The sequence below is a fragment of the Salvelinus alpinus genome, chromosome 6 (genome assembly GCF_045679555.1).
Source record: "Salvelinus alpinus chromosome 6, SLU_Salpinus.1, whole genome shotgun sequence".
Taxonomy (NCBI): Eukaryota; Metazoa; Chordata; class Actinopteri; order Salmoniformes; family Salmonidae; genus Salvelinus; species Salvelinus alpinus.
Genome location: NC_092091.1, coordinates 49,459,555 through 49,481,545, shown reverse-complemented (window position 1 = coordinate 49,481,545; position 21,991 = coordinate 49,459,555). Strand labels below are relative to the sequence as shown.

Sequence of the window (21,991 nt, the reverse complement as noted above, 5' to 3'; positions counted from 1 at the left end):
CCGGGCGCCAATGTAGGCATGTTTTGCACTGGCTGAAAGTTTATTACATTCGATTCCTAGGCATGGTTGTGAGCCATGTTTCTGAAGCATGAATAATGCTGCCTTGTTGACAACATAACCAAGCGGTGCAGATTTGTTCGATTTGAGCAGGGCGCTTCTCTCTCACCCAGTCACATGACGGCATATTTAACCCGGGCCAGTTTAATAGAACTCTGCCATAGTTATGGTACATTTACATTTGAGTCATTTAGCAGACGCTCTTATCCAGAACAACTTACAGTAGAGTGCATACATTTTATTACATTTTTACATACTGAGACAAGGATATCCCTACCGGCCAAGAGCAGACGCTCTTATCCAGAGCGACTTACAGTAGAGTGCATACATTCTATGAATTTATTATTATTATTATTTTTTTACATGCTGAGACAAGGATATCCCTACCGGCCAAACCCTCCCTAACCCGGACGACGCTATGCCAATTGTGCGTCGCCCCACGGATCTCCCGGTTGCGGCCGGCTGCGACAGAGCCTGGGCGCGAACCCAGCCCAGCCTGGGCGCGAACCCAGAGACTCTGGTGGCGCAGCTAGCACTGCGATGCAGTGCCCTAGACCACTGCGCCACCCGGGAGATGTGGTACTTTCAAGACAACTGGGAACTCAGAAAACCTTTTCTTAAAAAAAAAAAAAATCATGACGTCAGTGATCTTCAGGTCGGAAAGTCGGAGCTCTCGAAAGATGCCCGAGTTTCCGAATTGTAATTCCGAGTTGGATGACATTTACATTTACATTTAAGTCATTTAGCAGACGCTCTTATCCAGAGCGACTTACAAATTGGTGCATTCACCTTATGATATCCAGTGGAACAACCACTTTACAATAGTGCATCTAACTCTTTTAAGGGGGAGGGGGGGGTTAGAAGGATTACTTTATCCTATCCTAGGTATTCCTTAAAGAGGTGGGGTTTCAGGTGTCTCCGGAAGGTGGTGATTGACTCCGCTGACCTGGCGTCGTGAGGGAGTTTGTTCCACCATTGGGGTGCCAGAGCAGCGAACAGTTTTGACTGTTCAAAACGATTTCCCCCAGTCGGAGCTCGTTTTTTCCGAGTTTCCAGGTTTCTTGAACTTACTAATGTCGGAAGTCGGAGATTTCCGAGTTTCCAATTGTCTTGAACCATTAGCCTCTGCCGAGTCCAGAGATACTTTTGAGGAGATGGGAAGCTCAATTGGAATCGTATTTACGCACATTGTGTACGTTGCAAATGCTTTGTCAATGGGCAGGTCGGTGCATTCTGGGACAGGAGATCGAATGGTAGTCAATTGGGCACTAGCTCAAAAACTCAACATTAGCACGAATTACGTGAACCATAGCAGGTTAGTGGCACCTTAGTTGGGGAGTACGAGCTCGTGGTAATGGCTGGAGCAGAATTAGTGGAATGGTATCAAATACATCAAACACATGGTTTCCATGTATTTGATGCCATTCCATGTTTGCTATTCCAGCCGAGCCGTCCTCCCCCCAGCGGCTCCTGTGAAGAACAAGAAGTGCAACATTACAAATATTTTCTGAAATGATTAACTTGCTCTCTGTAATGTCGTATAGCTTTCAAATCGTGACATTACGTACCTTCGAGATTACCTACTCAGGTTTCTCGACATAGAGCCCCACAGTGGAGGTGTCATAATACCCATAAAACCTAGCCGTCTAACAGGGAAATGGTTATAATCTTTTTTCCACCATTCATTTTTCCCATAAGTGATTTTAAAATAAGGTCTGTGTTTGGTGTGGGCTTACCCTGGCATGATGTTTCGATAACTATGTAAATCTCTCCTGGATAAGGTGACTTATATTTGTCTCTATTTACCCTCAGATTCTAAAATAGTAATTAGCATCAAAGTAGACATTGTGCAAGACTACAAATCCCTGCAAGCTCCTGCATGGCATCTCTAGCTGACACCTTTGCTAACAGGTATTGTGACAATTTTAAAGAAATGAAGCTAGCTAACATTAGATAGCTTACATTCTTAACTTAACTTTCTGCCCATATCAGATATGTGCATGTCCTGGGATTTTGTTTTGTTACTCACAACCTCATACTAATCACATTAGCCTACGTTAGCTCAACCATCCCGGGGGGAGAGATTGACACGATTATCAAAACATCACTCCAGGGTAAACCTACATGATACCAGTGGTGGAAAAGTACTCAATTCACATACTTTAATACCTTCATAGAAAATGACTCTAGTGAAAGTCACCTAGTAAAATACAACTTGAGTAAAAGTCTAAAAGTATTTGGTTTTAAATATACAAATAATTAAATTCCTTATTAAGCAAACCAGACAGGACAATTTAATTTATTTTTATTTACGGATAGACAGGGTCACACTCCAACAGTATTTAAAAACATGGCATTTGTGTTTAGTTAGTCCGCCAGATGAGGCAATAGGGATGACCAAGGATGTTCTGGTGATATGAGTGCAAATGGGACCATCTTCTGTCCTAAGAAAGTGTGTGTCAGGGAAAATGTATAGAGTAAAAAGTACAGAATTTTGTTTAGGAATGTAGTTAAGTAAAAGTTGTCAAAAATGGAAATAGTAAAGTACAGATACCACAAAAAAATTACTTAAGTATTTCTAAAATCACTTATGGGAAAAATTAACGGTGGAAAAACGATTAGAACCATTTCTTTGTTTCACTGCAAGGTTTTATGGGTATTATGACTCATACGGCGGTACTGTTCATATGCTAAACGGAACTAGGAAACACAGACATTTCCGACTTGCTGATTCGTTGAACGTGGTAAGTATATAACTACAACCAGTTAGCAAGTCGGAAATGTCCGAGTTTCTTAGGTCCGACTTGCACATGAATGTGGCGTCATACCCTGACTTTTAGAAGGGATTGCTTGACGATTAGTTTAGCAACCGCATGACGCAGAATGACAACGTGAACGCGATTGGCCAACAGTCTGCTAAATCAAATCAAATTTTATTAGTCACATACACATGGTTAGCAGATGTTAATGCGAGTGTAGCGAAATGCTTGTGGGGCATTATACGTTTCACCGTTCATTGGCCACTGGGATTCCTATCTTCTACTTTCTAAGTATCTCTGCTGAGTCCCCAACAACCAGATGTTCCGGGTTTCAGGGGAAATGGAAACAGAGCCTGTGACTCAACTTCCTCTTTTGGACTTTAACAAGGCTACTCCACTGAGATAGGGCGACACTCCATCTGTTCTCCTCCTCCACATTTACTGGATTGGTTGAACAGTGCAGAAGAGAACCTCCCCCGACAAGTTTTTTTTCTCTGTCAAGACCAGTATGTAGGGGAACTAGTTTCAGGCATTTCTACTACACATGCTACGTTAGGTTAAGCTATGTAGAAGTCATCTGAATCCTGTCCATGTTGTCCTTGGTCACGCATGAGAAAGATCAGAGATCCTATACAATTATTCTAATTCCTAATTCTATGGATATGATACTGTAGCTCAATACAGTATACTAGCTACAGTTTACTTGCTACATAACACAATAACTAAACTGTAGGCCTAATAATAAAGCCACTGGATAAACAAGGTCATATGTCCTCGCTGTCAAAAAAAAGTAGGTGATTATTAGTGAGCTGGGCCGCAGGGATGGACTGGGACAAGAATTCGACCCTGGCGTTTTATCCATACCAGCCCACACCACTGCTCGTGCCGCCAACTCACCCCCACCACGGGGGGAGTGGTGCCCAGAACTACGTCCACACCAGGCTTGAGTCTTCTGACATTCGCATCCACTCTAAGTTAAACTTAGACACAGGCAGTAGTGCTGACACAACATTGGCAGTAGGCCTACTAATATAGCCACTGTTAGATGGGCATACCATCAAAGCCACAAACAAAAATGAAAACAATGAAGCAAATGCAACTCTGGGGGAAATTATTGTTCTAAAAACAGAATTAAATCATTATACATGAACATGATTAGAAATTTACATTAGCTAAAGATCTGACTTGTGCTCCACTCTCAAGTCTGAAATTCTTATCTAGATTTAGATGAACCAGTCCAGTGCCCTGTGTTTCCAGCTCTTATTCATTGTGGCTGCTGTGTGTGTCACAGAAGGCTTATTTCTCAGAAATCTAAAGGACAAGGTCTTATAATTTCTTACCAGGTCTCTAAAGAGTTGTTTGAATTTATCTACTTATTATTTTAACCTATTTGCTATACTGCAGAGAACCAGGTCAGGAAAGTGCAGCCTTTGTTTCCCACTGGGACCTGACTGGCTGGTAGATTATTGTTAAGAACTGTGAGCGGACTTTGACCATGGCCTGGGCTGAGAGAATGAGGGAGTGAAGCAAGTAAATACATAAATACTGTGTGTGTTGGAAGCCATTATTTTCCAGTGGTATAAACAAATGGAAGTTGGTCTTGAATGCTTAAAACATATTTGCATTGATAAACATACAATTTGTATAGCATGTCATAAATACCCCAAAAGTCAGTTCCGTTATGTAAATGTCATAATACCATGAGAGAACGTCAAGGATATAGACTTAAAGAAATCACTTCTCCCAACAACATCCAGACAGTCACTGATAGATCCATTAGGGTTTGGGAAGGCTGCAGAGAGAGGTGAACAGTGTCTCAATATATGGCCACAATCCATTAACCAAAAGACAGTAAGTGTAAGTGACATCCTTTTGTGTAGATGGAATGAAGTTGCCTAAAGACATTGATCAGAGATTGGTTATGTGTTTTTCCCTCTATTGGTTAAGGTTGGGATTTGGGAAAGTTACGCTGGTCTTGGATCTGTGCTTTTCGGGCAACTTCCTCACAGATCTGTCCTTTTGCTCATTGGTGGAGACCGGAGTGAAGGAAAATTGCGATTTCAGTGTGGTTCTTTCAGTGATACACAATGTACAAGTGGAGGTCTCTTGACAGGTAGCTTGAGCTGTCAGTTAAGAACCTGTTTGTGAATTAGTAGTTTGATTGGAGGTTTGGGCTGTCAGTCTTGACTCCTGTGTCTGTGTAGGTAGTCAGTCAGGAGGGTGGGGTAGTCTGTCATGATGCCTGTGGCTCCTGCTTCAAACGCCGCCTGGATGTCAGGATCCTCGTTGCAGACGAACAGGTGCACCTGAGGACAGAGAGGGCCAGACGTCAGTTATCCACATGAAAAAATACTACAGATTACTATAAAATACTACAGTACGTACTAAAGAATTCAAAAGTAAACTTTTGTATACTGTATACTACACACTGTAGTATCCCTTGATCATGTGTAGTACTTGTACTTTAGAATGTTGTAGAATAGTACAGTATTATCTGCAAGAATAAGCAGTGTAGTAAATATTACAGTAATGTCCGCAAAAACACTACACTTTTTTAACAATAGTAAATACCATTTTTTTTATTTAACCTTTATTTTGACAAGGAGTCAATGCTGAGACCTAACTCTCTGGATACCACCTATGTGACTTCAAAGAGGTGATGAGGAACTATAGTATTCAATTTGCCTGCCCATTCCCCTCACCCCATTTTGTGCCACCCATACAGTGCATTCAGACAGTATTCCATTCACTTTTTGTTTTTTGCTCTGACATGCACTATCAACTGTGGGACCTTATATAGACAGGTGTGTGCCTTTCCAGATATCCAATCAATTGAATTTACCACAGGTGGACTCCAATCAAGTTGTAGAAACATCAAGGATTATCAATGGAAACAGGATACACCTGAGCTCAATGTCGAGTCTCATAGCAAAGGGTCTGAATACTTTTGTAAATGTGATAGTTCAGTTTCTAAAAACCTGTTTTTGCTTTATCGTCATGGCGTATTGTGTGTAAATTGATGAGGGGAAAAAAACTATTTTATAAATTTTAGAATAAGGCTGTAACATAACAGAATGTGGAAAAAGTGAAGGGGTCTGAATAATTTCTGAATGCACTGTAAGTGAGAAACCTACATGCTAAGTATAGACCATATATCGTGATCCCTACAGGTTATAGAAAAGAGCAGAAGCTCTGAACTATTCATTCAGACTCCAGTCCTACCTACCTACAGGTTATGTAAAATTTGCTCTTTTAGTATTTCTCCAGTAGGTTTCCTGAAGGAGAAAGCCTCCACTTCTATGTCAAAGATAATAAAACAAAAACACTATAGTAAATACTACAGTAATGCCTGCAAAAGCACTACAGTAAATACTACAGTAAAGTACATTCTGCAAAAACTACAGTATACTAAAATCTGCAAAAACACTACAATAATTTCCATGTTGGCGGATATGAGTGAGAGGGCTGGGTTGTGTTTATTAGGTACAAAACAGAAGAAAATGGTCCAAAACAAAGTGAAACAGGGAGTTACTATCTGAACATTGAATGTGAAATGCTGATTTACATTTTTTGTTGCGCAACGTTTTGCTATGGTGTTCTTGAATGAACATGGCCCTGGTTCCATTTCAGTCACCTGTCCCTTCACCAGGAGTTTCAAACTCATTTTGACCCGGGTGTGCATTCGGTCTTCAACAAGGTCAAGAGCGCTGCACTAAAAATTGTCAAAATGTGCAAAATATAGGTGATTATTAGTGAGCTGGGCCACAGGGATGAACTGGGACAAGAATTCAGCCCTGGCATTTTATCCATACCAGCCCACACCACTACTCGTGCCGCCAACTCACCACCCCACCACATGGGGAGTGGTCCCCAGACCCTATCAGCCACTGCCCAGACCTTATCACAGACCTACATCTACACCAGGCTTGAGTCTTCTGTCTAACATTCTCATCCACTAAGTTAAACTTAGACACAAGCAGTGTGTTGACACATAACATTGGCAGTTAAGTACAGCATTTCTCAACAATTTCTGTACCAGTGGCTGGCGAGATGTGGTCCTCATCTTTTTTAACCAGCTCATTTTTAAAACAAATACAATATGTAAAAGCACCACTGGAGATACAACTTAACACTTTAACTGTGCCTCTGCTCTAGCTATTTTGTTTGCCTTCCATGTGTGCTGTCGATCTGTCTCAGCATCTTCTCTGCTGTCACTCTGTGCTTCTTCTGCTTTAGCCAACACCCACATAGCAGTTGTTTTGGCGGTGGAACTGTGTAAGAAATGTCAAATCCACAAGTAGCTCCTGGCATTATACCTAAAGCGGACATTGCCATAGGCTGCACGAAGTTGCATTAAGAGAAATCCCATGTAGCCTTGTTTATCATTTTGAACACTGGAGTTTGAGATATTAATCTGCACATCGATTAGGCTGATAGAAATCCTCATTATTTAGTTGAATGATTTTCAATATGAGCATCATTATTTTTTATATAGACTACACTTTCTTGTTCTGAACTTCTAACGCGAGTGGGAGGGGTGTGGCTTTGTGACAATAATCAAGAGCAGCTGCTCACCGATTTGACAGCTCCAACACCGCCAAAACATCAGCAATGCAGCTATCGCTGGTTAACTCTTGATCTGATTGAATCTAGACCTTAAGCTATATTTCAAATGAGTGCCTATCATATGTGTTCCCCTGAATCAACAACTACCCTATTCATTTCTATTACAGGCCTCCAGACTATCATTTTCTACTGGTGCCACTTACTTTTACAGTTGGTGGCACCAGCCCATGATTTGGTCAGACCCAAATCACGAGTAATCATCTTATAAAGTCATTTGTAGTACTTTATTAAGAAGTATAATAAATAGACTACTGAGGTATTCACGTCCAAGCAGGAATGCATTTTTCATTATATTTTTATGTGCTAATCCAGTGATTGTCACGAATTTTGGGGTTCAAAATTAAACTATAGTTGCTATATTTTACTTTCAAAATAGGACTCCAGGATTTACTGATTTATTTTTGTTGTATAGAGAAGAATTACATACATCTTAATGTGCAGTAACTAATATCATAGGCTAATTAATGTAGGGTTCAACACCCGTAGAAGTGGAAACTACTAAAAAAGCACATTCATTACATTTCTAACTCTAAATATAATACCCACTGCTAGTAGCCATGTATTAATCCAACAGTAAATGTTATGTGCTAAAAAACACATTTGTAGGCTACTACCCATTGCAGTTATAGTCTACTACCCAAGAGCTCCATATCTCAAACCCATATAAAATATCTTGGTTGTAAAATAGTTGTGATTGAGCTGAATATTGAGAGTAGGGAAATAAATAATTATACCTACAGAAAGCTGAGAACCTCCTGGGACAAGGGGATGAAGCTTGTTGTACGCTTAGAAAGCATTTTTCTCTCGAGCGCATGGGGGGAGAGGAGAGTGGCTCGCTCATTGCATCAGCAGGCCCCAGCGAGGGCACAGGCCACTTTCATTACAGGAATCATTAGGATAATGCACTTTACTGTTTGACCAGATCATAGTTTTAGCCCGCCCCAAAAATATGATGTTTTGAGTGAGGTGACAATGTAGAATGTGTTCTTTCTAAGTTTATAGGCACCCTTTCCGTTTTTTACGACCCATGATCTTGGCTGTCTAACTGATGACAGAGTTGGAGCAGGTCTCTTTGCTGATGCCGCGTGGGGTGGGGGAGGCCGGCCATTGCCCACTGATCATCCAAAAGCCCATTATAGATCACTATAACAGAGAAATTCCACTAAAATCAGGCTGGATTGGAACTCCCATGTTTGCTCCTTGCCCTACACACTCAGAGTGTCTATAGTTCTTAAAGGGCTGGATAAGGGAAAGAGGGATGTAACAGGAGCTCTGCTGAGCCTACTAACGGGCCAGGACATACTGAAGCAGTAGAAGTTAGCAGAAGGGGCTAGGAAGTGATGGCAGTAACAATTATGATGATAATAGTAATGATGATGGTTGCTCTGTACCTGAATTCCTCTTTTGGCCAGATGTTTGAATAGACTCTTCCTCATCGTTAATCTGGAACAACATGAGAGTTTTGCAGGTGGTTTAATCTTTTATCAAAGCTTGTACACTGCTCAAAAAAATAAAGGGAACACTTAAACAACACAATATAACTCCAAGTCAATCACACTTCTGTGAAATCAAACTGTCCACTTAGGAAGCAACACTGATTGACAATAAATTTCACATGCTGTTGTGCAAATGGAATAGACAACAGGTGGAAATTATAGGCAATTAGCAAGACACCCCCAATAAAGGAGTGGTTCTGCAGGTGGTGACCACAGACCACTTCTCAGTTCCTATGCTTCCTGGCTGATGTTTTGGTCACTTTTGAATGCTGGCGGTGCTTTCACTCTAGTGGTAGCATGAGACGGAGTCTACAACCCACACAAGTGGCTCAGGTAGTGCAGCTCATCCAGGATGGCACATCAATGCGAGCTGTGGCAAGAAGGGTTGCTGTGTCTGTCAGCGTAGTGTCCAGAGCATGGAGGCGCTACCAGGAGACAGGCCAGTACATCAGGAGACGTGGAGGAGGCCGTAGGAGGGCAACAACCCAGCAGCAGGACCGCTACCTCCGCCTTTGTGCAAGGAGGAGCAGGAGGAGCACTGCCAGAGCTCTGCAAAATGACCTCCAGCAGGCCACAAATATGCATGTGTCAGCATATGGTCTCACAAGGGGTCTGAGGATCTCATCTCGGTACCTAATGGCAGTCAGGCTACCTCTGGCGAGCACATGGAGGGCTGTGTGGCCCCACAAAGAAATTCCACCCCACACCATGACTGACCCACCGCCAAACCGGTCATGCTGGAGGATGTTGCAGGCAGCAGAACGTTCTCCACGGCGTCTCCAAACTCTGTCACGTCTGTCACATGTGCTCAGTGTGAACCTGCTTTCATCTGTGAAGAGCACAGGGCGCCAGTGGTGAATTTGCCAATCTTGGTGTTCTCTGGCAAATGCCAAACGTCCTGCACGGTGTTGGGCTGTAAGCACAACCCCCACCTGTGGACGTCGGGCCCTCATACCACCCTCATGGAGTCTGTTTCTGACCGTTTGAGCAGACACATGCACATTTGTGGCCTGCTGGAGGTCATTTTGCAGGGCTCTGGCAGTGCTCCTCCTTGCACAAAGGCGGAGGTAGCGGTCCTGCTGCTGGGTTGTTGCCCTCCTACGGCCTCCTCCACGTCTCCTGATGTACTGGCCTGTCTCCTGGTAGCGCCTCCATGCTCTGGACACTACGCTGACAGACACAGCAAACCTTCTTGCCACAGCTCGCATTGATGTGCCATCCTGGATGAGCTGCACTACCTGAGCCACTTGTGTGGGTTGTAGACTCCGTCTCATGCTACCACTAGAGTGAAAGCACCGCCAGCATTCAAAAGTGACCAAAACATCAGCCAGGAAGCATAGGAACTGAGAAGTGGTCTGTGGTCACCACCTGCAGAACCACTCCTTTATTGGGGGTGTCTTGCTAATTGCCTATAATTTCCACCTGTTGTCTATTCCATTTGCACAACAGCATGTGAAATTTATTGTCAATCAGTGTTGCTTCCTAAGTGGACAGTTTGATTTCACAGAAGTGTGATTGACTTGGAGTTACATTGTGTTGTTTAAGTGTTCCCTTTATTTTTTTTGAACAGTGTATATAGTCTGTTGGTTTTAGTAGGGAAAGGGAACTGCTTTTTTACTGTAGTAAATGTACCCACTTATCTATCAGATAGATGACCATTCTGTTCTTCAGAAGACGCTCCTCAGGAATATATGTCCTGCACAAATAGAATGAGATTATATGATACAGTTACAATTTACGACATACACAAACACAGGGTTGCCAGAGAAAGAACAATAGAAAGCTCTCTGTCACCACACATCCGTCTGCACCTATACTCAAAGATAAACATGTGACCACACACATCCATGCACAGACATAACAGATGATGGTGAAGTCAGATGGGTACTATATCAGCACATTATCTTTGGAACCCATATGCAAAAAAACATACATGACACACACGTGCACACACACACACCTGTTAATGATGCGGGGAAGGTAGAACTGCAGGAAGCTCTCTCCCAGCGGTACAAAGGGCAGCAGGCCGCTGTAGTAAAGGAGGAGCAGCTGCAGCCCTCGTCTCATACTGAAACTATAGGGCATGGTGGAGTTCTACAAGGAGAGAGGGAGAGCAGAGAGAGAGAGAGAGAGGTGAGAGGAGAGGGAGAGATGGAGGAACGGGATAGAAGAGAGCAGGAGGGACAGGGAAGAGAGAGGGTGGGTTGAGCGAGTGCAAGAAAATATCCCTTCCTAGGACAGGAGTTGGAGTTAGACCCCTGGTTCAGTTTATTGTATCTTCCCCTAGTTGACACTTACAGTTCTGCGGCACTTTTTCATAATGGTAGAGTCTACAGTCGCCCACACTGTGAGGTCCTCTCTATCATACTGTTTCACCATGTTGGACGCCTGAGAGAGATTGAAGAAGGTATGGAGCGAGAGAGAGAGCGATAGAAGAGAGACCGGGGCAGAAAGGGAGAGGGGAGTTATTCGTTGTCTGTGACTCAAACATTCAGTGAAGCTGTGAAACCTATTATTGTTAGATTCCTTTTTTCCTGACATGGTCAAATAACTCAAGCATAGATTGGTAACTTTTTTCCTAATTTGGCACACAAAGACCATGAGTAAAATGTGTCAAAAAGAATGGTACCGATTGGCTTATAGGTGACAATGTTATAAGCGGTCTCATTTAAACCCTCATATCCACCGCCCCGTTTGACTTAGGTGTCTTTCCTCATGCTGAACAAATTTGCCTCGAGGACCCATAAGGCCTGTCAGGATATTTTTTTCAACCATCTTGAGAATTTTGGAAAATCTTTGAAAAACAAGTCCAAATAACACCAAGCTAAGTGATTGGTTAATGACAAATCAAAAATCTGATTTTGTGTGTCCATTTAAATCCACTTCACAATGGCCTATCAACTTGAAACTGCTATCATGGACGTCTGTAAGATGAACCACACTGAAATTGGTATTGATTACTCAAAAAAGAAGAGAACTTAACTCCTTCTTTGCATATGGAACGCTTATGCTCATAAACATCTGCAATCGTCTTCTCCTCGTGAACCATATGTCAGATTATGTCCAGATTTTATATTTAGACTCATGACGTCAGTCTTTAATGGTTTTAGTTGTTAAATTCAAATATGGCTGCACTGTACCTATAAATGCACGTTAGCACATATGCTAATGCTAAAAACACAAATCTTCTCACGAACCATAAATCATATTGACTCCAGATTTGGTATGGACTCAATGAATTAACCTCTAATGAATTGGAGAATAATTAGTTGCTGCATTCAAAGTCGGCCACGTTACACAACTAGATGGCACCATATAACACCAGGGCTATAAGAACTGAACCGATAGAAATGGGGCCATGAAATTTGGTATGTAAACCAATGTATATGTCCTTAGAAGCTGTGTGACTATAAAGTCACTGCAACCTTAGATGGCTGCACTGAACCAGTTGGTGGCACTATAGATGTCTTCATCCTTGTGGTATTGAGCGATAACCATGGTAATGCTTTCACTGATTGCACAAAGGAAGATAGTTCCTACATGATATAGTGCTTGCTTTGTTATCCAACTATCTTGTGTCCTTTCTGTCCTCCTGTGAACCCCGTTCATTGCTGCTCACTGCTATATTTATAAAGTTGAATTTGATTGGATTTAGCTCAATGGGGTCACCTTAAAACAATGTAAAGTGTAAAGTTTAAATAAAGTTGGATTTGATTCATTTCTGCTTAGTCCTGTACTTTCTCCATCAGCAAGCTGTTGTCTTCTTTGATTTCGATGTTGACTGGCATTTTAGGGAACTTCCTGAACACTTCCTCCAACAGGGTGAACTTCCTGTCTGTTCCGGTGCTGTAGCGGCCTGGTGTGGGAAAGGAAGGAAGATAGGGAGGGGATGGGAGGGAGAAGGGTGAGGTAGTGAATGTCATGATAATACACACATGCATGCACGCATATACGCACATACACATTGGTGCGAAACCTCACAAGGAGCATTTGTCTATGCCATTGACCCACTTCTGTCAGAGAAGTATGGTGGATGAGTGTGTGTGTGTGTCTCTGTGTGTGTATTGCCTGGATTAGGCTGACAGCGTCGTTGTATTTTGGTACACCAGAAGTACATGAATTTCCAATGGAAAGCTGCGTTCGCCTTGCAGCATTGAGTTGCAGAGGTAGTTGCAGTGTGTTGTGTGGTGCAACGTATGCATAAAATTGTATGCTTAGACTTGACAGAAACAGTAGCAAAGGGTGAATGTGGAACTTTTGCTGCACACGCAGCCACAAAAAACTTCGGATTACATCATGAAAAAATTTAATTTATTACGCAGCATTGATGCAATGACGCTGTCTGTCTGATTGAGACACACTACATCACCAAAAGTATATGTGGACACCCTTCAAATTAGTGGATTTGGCTATTTCTGCCACACCTGTTCTGACAGGTGTATAAAATCAAGCACACAGCCATGCAATCTCCGTTGACAAACATTGGCAGTAAAATGGCCCGTACTGAAGAGCTCAGTGACTTTCAATGTGGCACCTTTCCAACAAGTCAGTTCGTCAAATTTCTGCCCTGTTAGAGCTGCCCCAGTCAACTATAAGTGTTGTTATTGTGAAGTGGAAACGTCTAGGCGCAACAATGGCATAGCCACCAAGTGGTACACAAGCTCACAGGACAACAGAGTGCTGAAGCGCATAGCCTGTAAAAATCGTCTGTCTTTGGTTGCAACACTCACTACCAAGTTTCAAACTGCCTCTGGAAGCAACATCAGTACAATAACTGTTCGTCTGGAAATGGGTTTCCATGGCCGAGAAGACACACACAAGCCTAAGATCACCATGCGCAATGCCAAGCGTCAGCTGGAGTGGTGTAAAGCTCACCGTCATTGGACTCTGGAGCAGTGGAAACGCGTCCTCTGGAGTGATGAAGCACAATTTACCATCTGGCAGCCTGACGGACACATCTGGGTTTGCCAGATGCCAGGAGAACGCTACCTGTCCGAATGCATAGTGCCAACTGTAAAGTTTGGTGGAGGAGGAATAATGCCCTGGGGCTGTTTTTCATGATTCGGGCTAGGCCCCTTAGTTCCAGTGAAGGGAAATCTTAATGCTACCGCATACAATGACATTCTCTAGGCGATTCTGTGCTTCCCCCTTTCCAACTTTGTGGCAACAGTTTGGGGAAGGCCCTTTCATGTTTCAGCATAACAATGCCCCCGTGCGGACCTCCCGATTGGCACAGAGGTCTAGGGCACTGCATCGCAGTGCTAGCTGTGCCACTAGAGATTCTGGGTTCGAGTCCAGACTCGGTCGCAGCCGGCGGCAACTCAGAGACCCATGGTGTGGCGCACAATTGGTCCAGTGTCGTCCGGGTTAGGGGAGGGTTTGCCCTGCAGGGATATCCTTGTCCCATCGTGCATTAGCGACTCCTGTGGCGGGCCGAGCGCAGTGCACGCTGACACAGTTGCCAGGTGTCGGGTGTTTCCTCCGACACATTGGTGCGTCTGGCTTCCGGGTTAAGTGGGCATTGTGTCAAGAAGCTTGGTTGGGTTGTGTTTCGGAGGACACACGGCTCTCGACCTTCACCTCTCCCTAAGTCCGTACGGGAGTTGCAGCGATGAGACAAGACTAACTATGAAACTGGGGAGAAAAAGGGGTTCATTTTTTTTTTTTACTAATAATGAAAAATTTAAAAAGTTTAAAATCAAAAACAATGCCCCCATGCACAAAGCGAGGCCCAACCTCACTAATGCTCTTGTGGCTGATTGGAAGCAAGTCACTGCAGCAATGTTCCAACATCTAGTGGAAAGCCTTCCCAGAAGAGTGGAGGCTGTTATAGCAGCAAAGGGGGATCAACTCCATATTAATGCCTATGATTTTGGAATTAAATGTTTGACGACCAGGGGTCCACATAATTTTGGCCATGTAGTGTATGTGTGTATGTGTTACAGTGGATACCTTCATTAAACGTGACCTCCAGTCTGTCCTTATACAAGGGTAAGTCCTGAGAAGAAAACACAATTCATATTTTATACTACAAAATGAATGAACTGTCTCATTTCTGTATGGAACAGTTTATAAAAGCGCAAACAGTTTACGGAACAGATTATAAAAGGGGCCTACATGTATACACATTATAATACATACAGATTAAGGTCAGAATAGCTATGGTAACAAAGAGTTCAAGCAACAATCAAGGGGAGTTTTACATTCTATTTCTATAGTCTTAATATACATTTGACCTCTGACCTCTAGGTTTAGGGAGGAGATGGTGACATCATGGCCAGTCTGCCTCAGGAGGTTATCGTCATGTGACACGACCACATGACCATCCAGGGTCAGGTGACAGTCCAGCTCCAGCATTCCTGTACCCTGCTCCACCGCACTGAGGGGGGGGTAGATTAAATGCAGACACCCGCATTACTGTTGTTTTGAAGGTGTCGTAGGTGGAACTGCATTAGAGCTGTCAACCCACAAGTGGCTCCCGGGCATCATACTTATTGCAGACGGGTGTGGCTTTGTGACAATGACCACACGAGCAGCTGCTCACCGATTTGAAACACCAACTATGCAGGTGTCGGTTAGCGCATGTTAATGCTTGATCTGATTGAATCTAATCTAGCTCAGAGTTGTCAAACATACGGCCCGGATCTGGCCCGTGAGGGGGCCCAATCCAGCTTAACGGTGGTTTGAGAAAAAATACCAAAAAAATGTAATAAACATACTTTAAAATGACTAAAATCAAATCGAAAGTATGTCAAAAATATAATGGACCTACAGGGCCTTCAGAAAGTATTCATACCCCTTGACTTATTGCACATTTTGTTGTGTTACAGCCTGAATTTAAAATGGATTAAATATATTTTTGTCACCCATCTACACATAATAACAAAGTTAAAAGATGTTTTCATTCATTTTTTTCAAATATCAAATTTACATAAGTACTGTATTCACACCCCTGATTCAGTTAAGTGATAATGCCCGAGAAGCCTGTGTTTGGAGGATATATTGGCACGGGTGTTTGTCGAGGGCCGGCAAACTGTGCCAATACCCTTCCAACACCGGCTTCGAGGGCATTATCTCTTTTGAACAACGGGTTATCTACATATTCAAAAAATTATTGACATATTTTCATTCAACTTTATTTTGATGAATTTATTAAAACTATTTCATCCTTCCACAATATATAGTCCCGACACAAATCAAAGGTTGCACCCCAAACCGGTTCGTTTGCCAGAGAATCGACCCAGTTGTTCAGTCTTTTTGTTCTAAATTGTTCTAGTCATTCGTTCTAAATGTTCCATACCCATACTGGCTGGCAACATTTTTATCCCTTGAATTCTAGCTAGCCAATTACGGCTAACTTACAGTCACGTCAAACAGTGCAGCCAAAATAACAGCAGAGTAGCTTCATTTGCATTTGTTTAAGTTGCTTTCTAGTGTTGGATACAACCATAACAATGAGCTAATGAGGCACGATTTCGCCTGGCATAGAAAATGTGCTCTCTCATCAGGACACTGTTGTTCAGAGGAGCTAGCAAACAACACAGCTAACACAAACACTTCAAACTGAAGCTGGATAGACTTTAAACTAGCCGGGCTTCATTTATTTTGATATTTTTTCAATTGATATTTCTTTGTAAATATCCATGAAAATGATGCCAGCTGATTCATGATTTCGACTGGCTGAGAAATGTCTGTCTGTCTGTCTCATCCTGACTCCCGACACTTTCATAACTATGGGACAGCTTGAGATTGAGTTTGAATATTGAAACAATGTTGAAATGTCGAAGAGACAGACAGCAAGGTTTATGAGTCAATGTGAGAGGGTACAGGTTAGTCAAGGTAATTTGTGCATGTAGGTAGGGGTAAAGTGACTATGCATAGATAATAAACAGAGCGAGTAGGGGGTCAATGTAAATATCCCGGTGGCCATTTGATTAATTGTTCATCAGTCTAATGGCTTGGGGGTAGAAGCTGTTAAGGAGCCTTTTGGACCTAGACTTGGTGCTCCGGTACCGCTTGCCGTGCGTTAGCAGTGAGAACAGTCTAAGACTTGGGTGACTGGAGTCTTTGACAATTTTTTGGGCCTTCCTCTGACACTACCTAGTGTATAGGTCCTGAATGGCAGGAAGTTTGGCCCCAGTGATGTACTAGGCCTTATGCACTACTCTCTGTGGCGCCTTACGGTCAGATGACAAGCAGTTGCCATATCAGGTGAGATGCTACCGGTCAGGATGCTCTCGATGGTGCAGCTGAATTACTTTTTAGGATCTGGGGACCAAGTCTTTTCAGTTTCCTGAGGGGGAAAAGGTGTCGTGCCCTCTTCACGACTGTCTTGGTGTGTTTGGACCATGATAGTTTGTGGTGATGTGGACACCAAGGAACTTGAAACTCTCGACCAGCTCCACTACAGCCACATTGATGTTAACACTATCATCCCAGAAACTCTAGACCCCACTCCAATTTGCATACCGCTCAAACAGATCCACAGATGATGCAATCTCTTTTGCACTCCACACTGCCCTTTTCCACCAAGACAAAAGGAACACCTACGTGAGAATGCTATTCATTGACTACAGCTCAACGTTCAACACCATAGTGCCCACAAAGCTCATCACTAAGCTAAGGATCCTGGGACTAAACACCTCCCTCTGCAACTGGATGCTGGACTTCCTGACGGGCCGCCCCGGGTGATGAGGGTAGGTAGCAACACATCTGCCACGCTGATCCTCAACACTGGAGCCCCTCAGGGGTGCGTACTCAGTCCCCTCCTGTACTCCCTGTTCACCCACGACTGCATGGCCAGGCACGACTCCAACACCATCATTAAGTTTGCAGACGACACAAGTGGTAGGCCTGATCACCGACAATTACGAGACAGCCGGTAGGGAGGTCAGAGATCTGGCGGTGTGGTGCCAGAATAATAACCTATCCCTCAACGTAATCAAGACAAAGGAGATGATTGTGGACTACAGGAAAAGGAGGACCGAGCACACCCCATTCTCATTGATGGGGCTGTGGTGTGGCAGGATGAGAGCTTCAAGTTCTTTGGTATCCACATCACCAACAAACTAGAATGGTCCAAACACACCAAGACTGAAAATATTTGGCTTGGGTCCTCAGATCCTCAAAATGTTCTACAGCTGGGCCTCCCGGGTGGCGCAGTGGTCTAGGGCACTGCATTGCAGCGCTAGCTGCGCCACCAGAGTCTCTGGGTTCGCGCACAGGCTCTGTCGCAGCCGGCCCCGACCGGGAGGTCCGTGGGGCGACGCACAATTGGCCTAGCGTCATCCGAGTTAGGGAGGGTTTGGCCGGTAGGGATATCCTTGTCTCATCGCGCTCCAGTGACTCCTGTGGCGGGCCGGGCGCAGTGCGCGCTAACCAAGGGGGCCAGGTGCACGGTGTTTCCTCCGACACATTGGTGCGGCTGGCTTCCGGGTTGGAGGCGCGCTGTGTTAAGAAGCAGTGCGGCTTGGTTGGGTTGTGCTTCGGAGGACGCATGGCTTTCAACCTTCGTCTCTCCCGAGCCCGTACGGGAGTTGTAGCGATGAGACAAGATAGTGATTACTAGCGATTGGATACCATGAAAATTGGGGAGGAAAGGGGGTAAAATAAAAAAATAAAAAAAATGTTTTACAGCTGCAACATCGAGAGCATCCTGACTGCCTGGTATGGCAACTGCTCGGCCTCCGACCTCAAAGTACCACAGACGGTAGTGCGCACGGCCCAGTACATCACTGGGGCTAAGCTGCCTGCCATCCAGGACCTCTACACCAGGCAGTGTCAGAAGAAGGCCCTAAACATTGTCAAAGACCCCAGCCACCACAGTCAGACTGTTCTCTCTGCTACCGCATTGCAAGCGGTACCGGAGCGCCAAGTCTACAACCAAAAGGCTTCTCAACAGCTTTTACCCCCAAGCCATAAGTCTCCTGAACAGGTAATCAAATGGCTACCCGGACTATTTGCATTGTGTCCTGCCATTCAAGACCCCCCCCCCCCCCCCCCCTCTTATACTCTGCTGCTACTCTCGGTTTATCATCTATGTATAGTCACTTTAACAATACCTACATGTAGATATTACCTCAATTAGCCCGACTCACCGGTGCCCCCGCACATCGACTCTGTACCGGTACTGTTATTTTCACTGTCATTTTAATGTTTTTTATTTCTTTACTTATTTGTTTACCTAATACCTATTTTTTACTTAAAAATTGCACTGTTGGTTAGGGCTTGTAAGTAAGCATTTCACATTACAAATAAACTTTGATTTGATGGGAGGACGGCTCATAACAATGTCTGGAATGGAGTAAATGGAATGATATCAAACACATTAAAGATGTGGTTACCACTCCATGGACTCCATTCCAGACATAATTATGAGCCGTCCTCCCCTCAGCAGCCTCCAATGAGTGAATGTTCTTGAGTGGCCTACTTACAGTTTTGACTTAAATCTGCTTGAAAATCACTGTCTGTGTCTAGCAATGATCAACAACCAAATTTGACAGAGCATGAAGTATTTTTTAAAGAATAATGGGCAAATATTTCACAATCCAGGTGTGCAAAGCTCTTAGAGACTTACCCAAAAAGAATCACATCTGTAATTGCTGCCAAAGGTGTTTCTAACATGTATTGCCTCCTTTAAAAAAATGATTTTTGGGTAGATCGTTTAAGAAAAATACAATTAAATCCATTTTGTAACACAATAAAATGTGAAGAAATCGAATGGGGGTGAATACTTATGATACGCACTGTAACTGATCTGAAGTCAGGTTTGGTTAGGGCTGGTCACTTACTGTGTGAAAGCCTCCATGGTGCTCTCTATCCTCTCGCCGCTTCCTGCCAACACAGATCAGAAAAGCAGAGAACGTCAGTGTCATATCCAGCTCCAAGACTCTCGCTCTATAGCCTGCTTTTCCTTGATCCCCACTGACTTGAACTAGCAGGATAGTTCAAATCAGAGCTAAATATTTATCCAGATATAGTGTGACTCTGGGTCAAATCAATAGTCACTCAGCATTCCTGCTTGCAGCTACACCACAGGCTCCAAACATTCCACTTTCACTAGTCCAGTCTATTCACATCAATGATTATAGATGAAAAGTGAAACAGCAAGGTAACTACTACATCCCTCCACCGTTCCTTCCTTACCTCCTCTGTGTGAGATGTGGGTGCAGTGGAAGGCAGCCCGTTTCTTCTTGTGGAGGATCTGAGGGTTCTTCAACAGGTAGAGCGACGTCAGGGTGTAGCCCCCTAGGGCCGGAAGGATAAAGTACAGGAAACTGGCCATAATCAATTCTCCTCAAACGGTCCTCAAAAGTGTCCGAAGGCAATTAGGCGCAGTATCAAAAGGCAGAGGTCCTTGGATCCTCCTAGATACTCCAACAATAAATGAATAGAACACCTACAAGTGTCAGGCTGTGTACTGATGGAAAATAACCTGCCAGATATGAGTCCCTTGTTCTACAAGTTGTAATAAAATACTTTCAATATTTTCAGCTATCCCCCAATGAGCTGCTTCATAACACAGGTAACTAACAGCCAATGTAGAAACCACTCCAAATCCTCTTCAAGTGCATCTAAAGATACTCAATTGACCTGGTCATATTATAAACTTCACTTGACTCTTTCACACAATTATCTTCTCTCTTTCTATCCTCCACTTTACTACTCCTCTTATTCTGATCACTCGGTTTCTCTCTCCGTCAGTCCATTGGTCACCTGTCAGCCTAGAACAATGTTGTAACAACTTTTATACAGTAAAAAAAAAAAAACAGGACTTGAAAAACTGGTACAACCAAAGGAGGCATCCAAAGGAAGTGCCACAAGGTCCTACTCCCATAACCTGCACTTGAATGCTTAGCAAAACTCTTACTCATAACCTCACCTAACGCTACTCTCCTTCCCTCCATGGGTTCTGTTTGTAGTCAACCCTTATCTCCGTCGCACTCTCCCTTTCTCCCTGTGTAACTGGGACCCACACGAAGTCGTAAAATCACAGTTAATTAAATACTAGTCCGTTAGTAGGAGCTGGCCTCCCACACCTCTCTCTTTCCCTTCCCTGTGGCATATATTGTTCGTCTCAGGCTTTACTGCCTTTTGTGACACAGAAACTCAGTCTCGTTCACTGTGTGTGTGATAAAGTAATCATGTAAATGGAACTATCCTACACGAAGTGCGGCTATAAAATACATTAAAAGCAAACCTCAAATAACATGAATGTAATGATAACATTATGGGTGCTACCTCTAGCAACAGATATGAGAGAGAGCTAACACTATAGGCTGGTAAAGGGCGTGTGAGCAAGCGTTGATACATGGCAGGTTTCGATGCCGTCAGGCACCTTTTATTTAACTAAGGATGGGTATGTAAACTCATTTTTATCACACACGAGCTTAAACACACACAGACAGTGTACTTAACAAAGAATAGGTGTCAAAAGCTATGTAAATGCACTTTCACAAGCAGGCATGCAACTTCAGCAGAATACTGTATAGCACAGCATTGTTTACATCAATACAAATGCTGAAAAGTAGCAAACGAGAGACTAAACTAGATAATCGGAGAAGCAAAAGCATAGCATGTATGCCAGAGGGAAAAAAATTGTTCACTCCCCAGTATAGCATTCCTTCCCAAACTGACAAGGCCACACACAATCCAAGGTCCAGTATAAGCAAGTACTGTAAATTATAAGACGTTCTAGTGCCCTTTGCCTTCTGTAACCAACCAGTATATCAAATGCAGTCGGTCACTCAATCCTGCATTAGCTATTAAACTAAAGTCGTGCTTTACGTATTCCCAAACCTTGATGAAGTAAACAGAGGTTGAGCCCTGTGGGAGAATACCGAACCCATGCAGAGACATGCCGAGGAGGAAAAGGAGAAAGAAGAGTTGTCTAACAGGACAACTTGGCTTGGAACAGGAGGGAGGAGATTGCTCTTTTTAGCAGGTTGTGACACGTTAACAGCGAATATTACTGGTAAATTCACTAGTATCCTAAGATATTTCTATAACGCTGTCCAAACTGCCATTCAGTACCATGAACAAGGACAGACCATA

The 21,991-nt window shown here is 43.5% G+C and overlaps 1 protein-coding gene and 1 non-coding gene across 2 annotated transcripts; one reads left to right on the top strand and one right to left on the bottom strand.

Moving 5' to 3' along the window:
- Positions 1 to 3,910: 3,910 nt before the first annotated feature.
- LOC139577592 (lysophospholipase D GDPD3-like) lies at positions 3,911 to 21,813 on the bottom strand. Its single transcript, XM_071404714.1, has 11 exons — positions 21,737 to 21,813; positions 20,084 to 20,304; positions 19,729 to 19,771; positions 15,182 to 15,317; positions 14,891 to 14,936; positions 12,676 to 12,794; positions 11,237 to 11,326; positions 10,899 to 11,032; positions 10,575 to 10,634; positions 8,834 to 8,885; positions 3,911 to 5,122 (listed from the first exon to the last, which is right to left on the bottom strand). Exons 2-11 carry the CDS (start codon positions 20,220 to 20,222, stop codon positions 4,994 to 4,996), a joined length of 948 nt encoding a protein of 315 aa, XP_071260815.1. The 5' UTR covers positions 20,223 to 20,304; positions 21,737 to 21,813; the 3' UTR covers positions 3,911 to 4,993.
- On the top strand, positions 6,055 to 6,109 carry LOC139579877 (U7 small nuclear RNA). Its single transcript, XR_011675889.1, has one exon. It is a non-coding gene; the product is annotated as a U7 small nuclear RNA (small nuclear RNA).
- Positions 21,814 to 21,991: the final 178 nt, after the last annotated feature.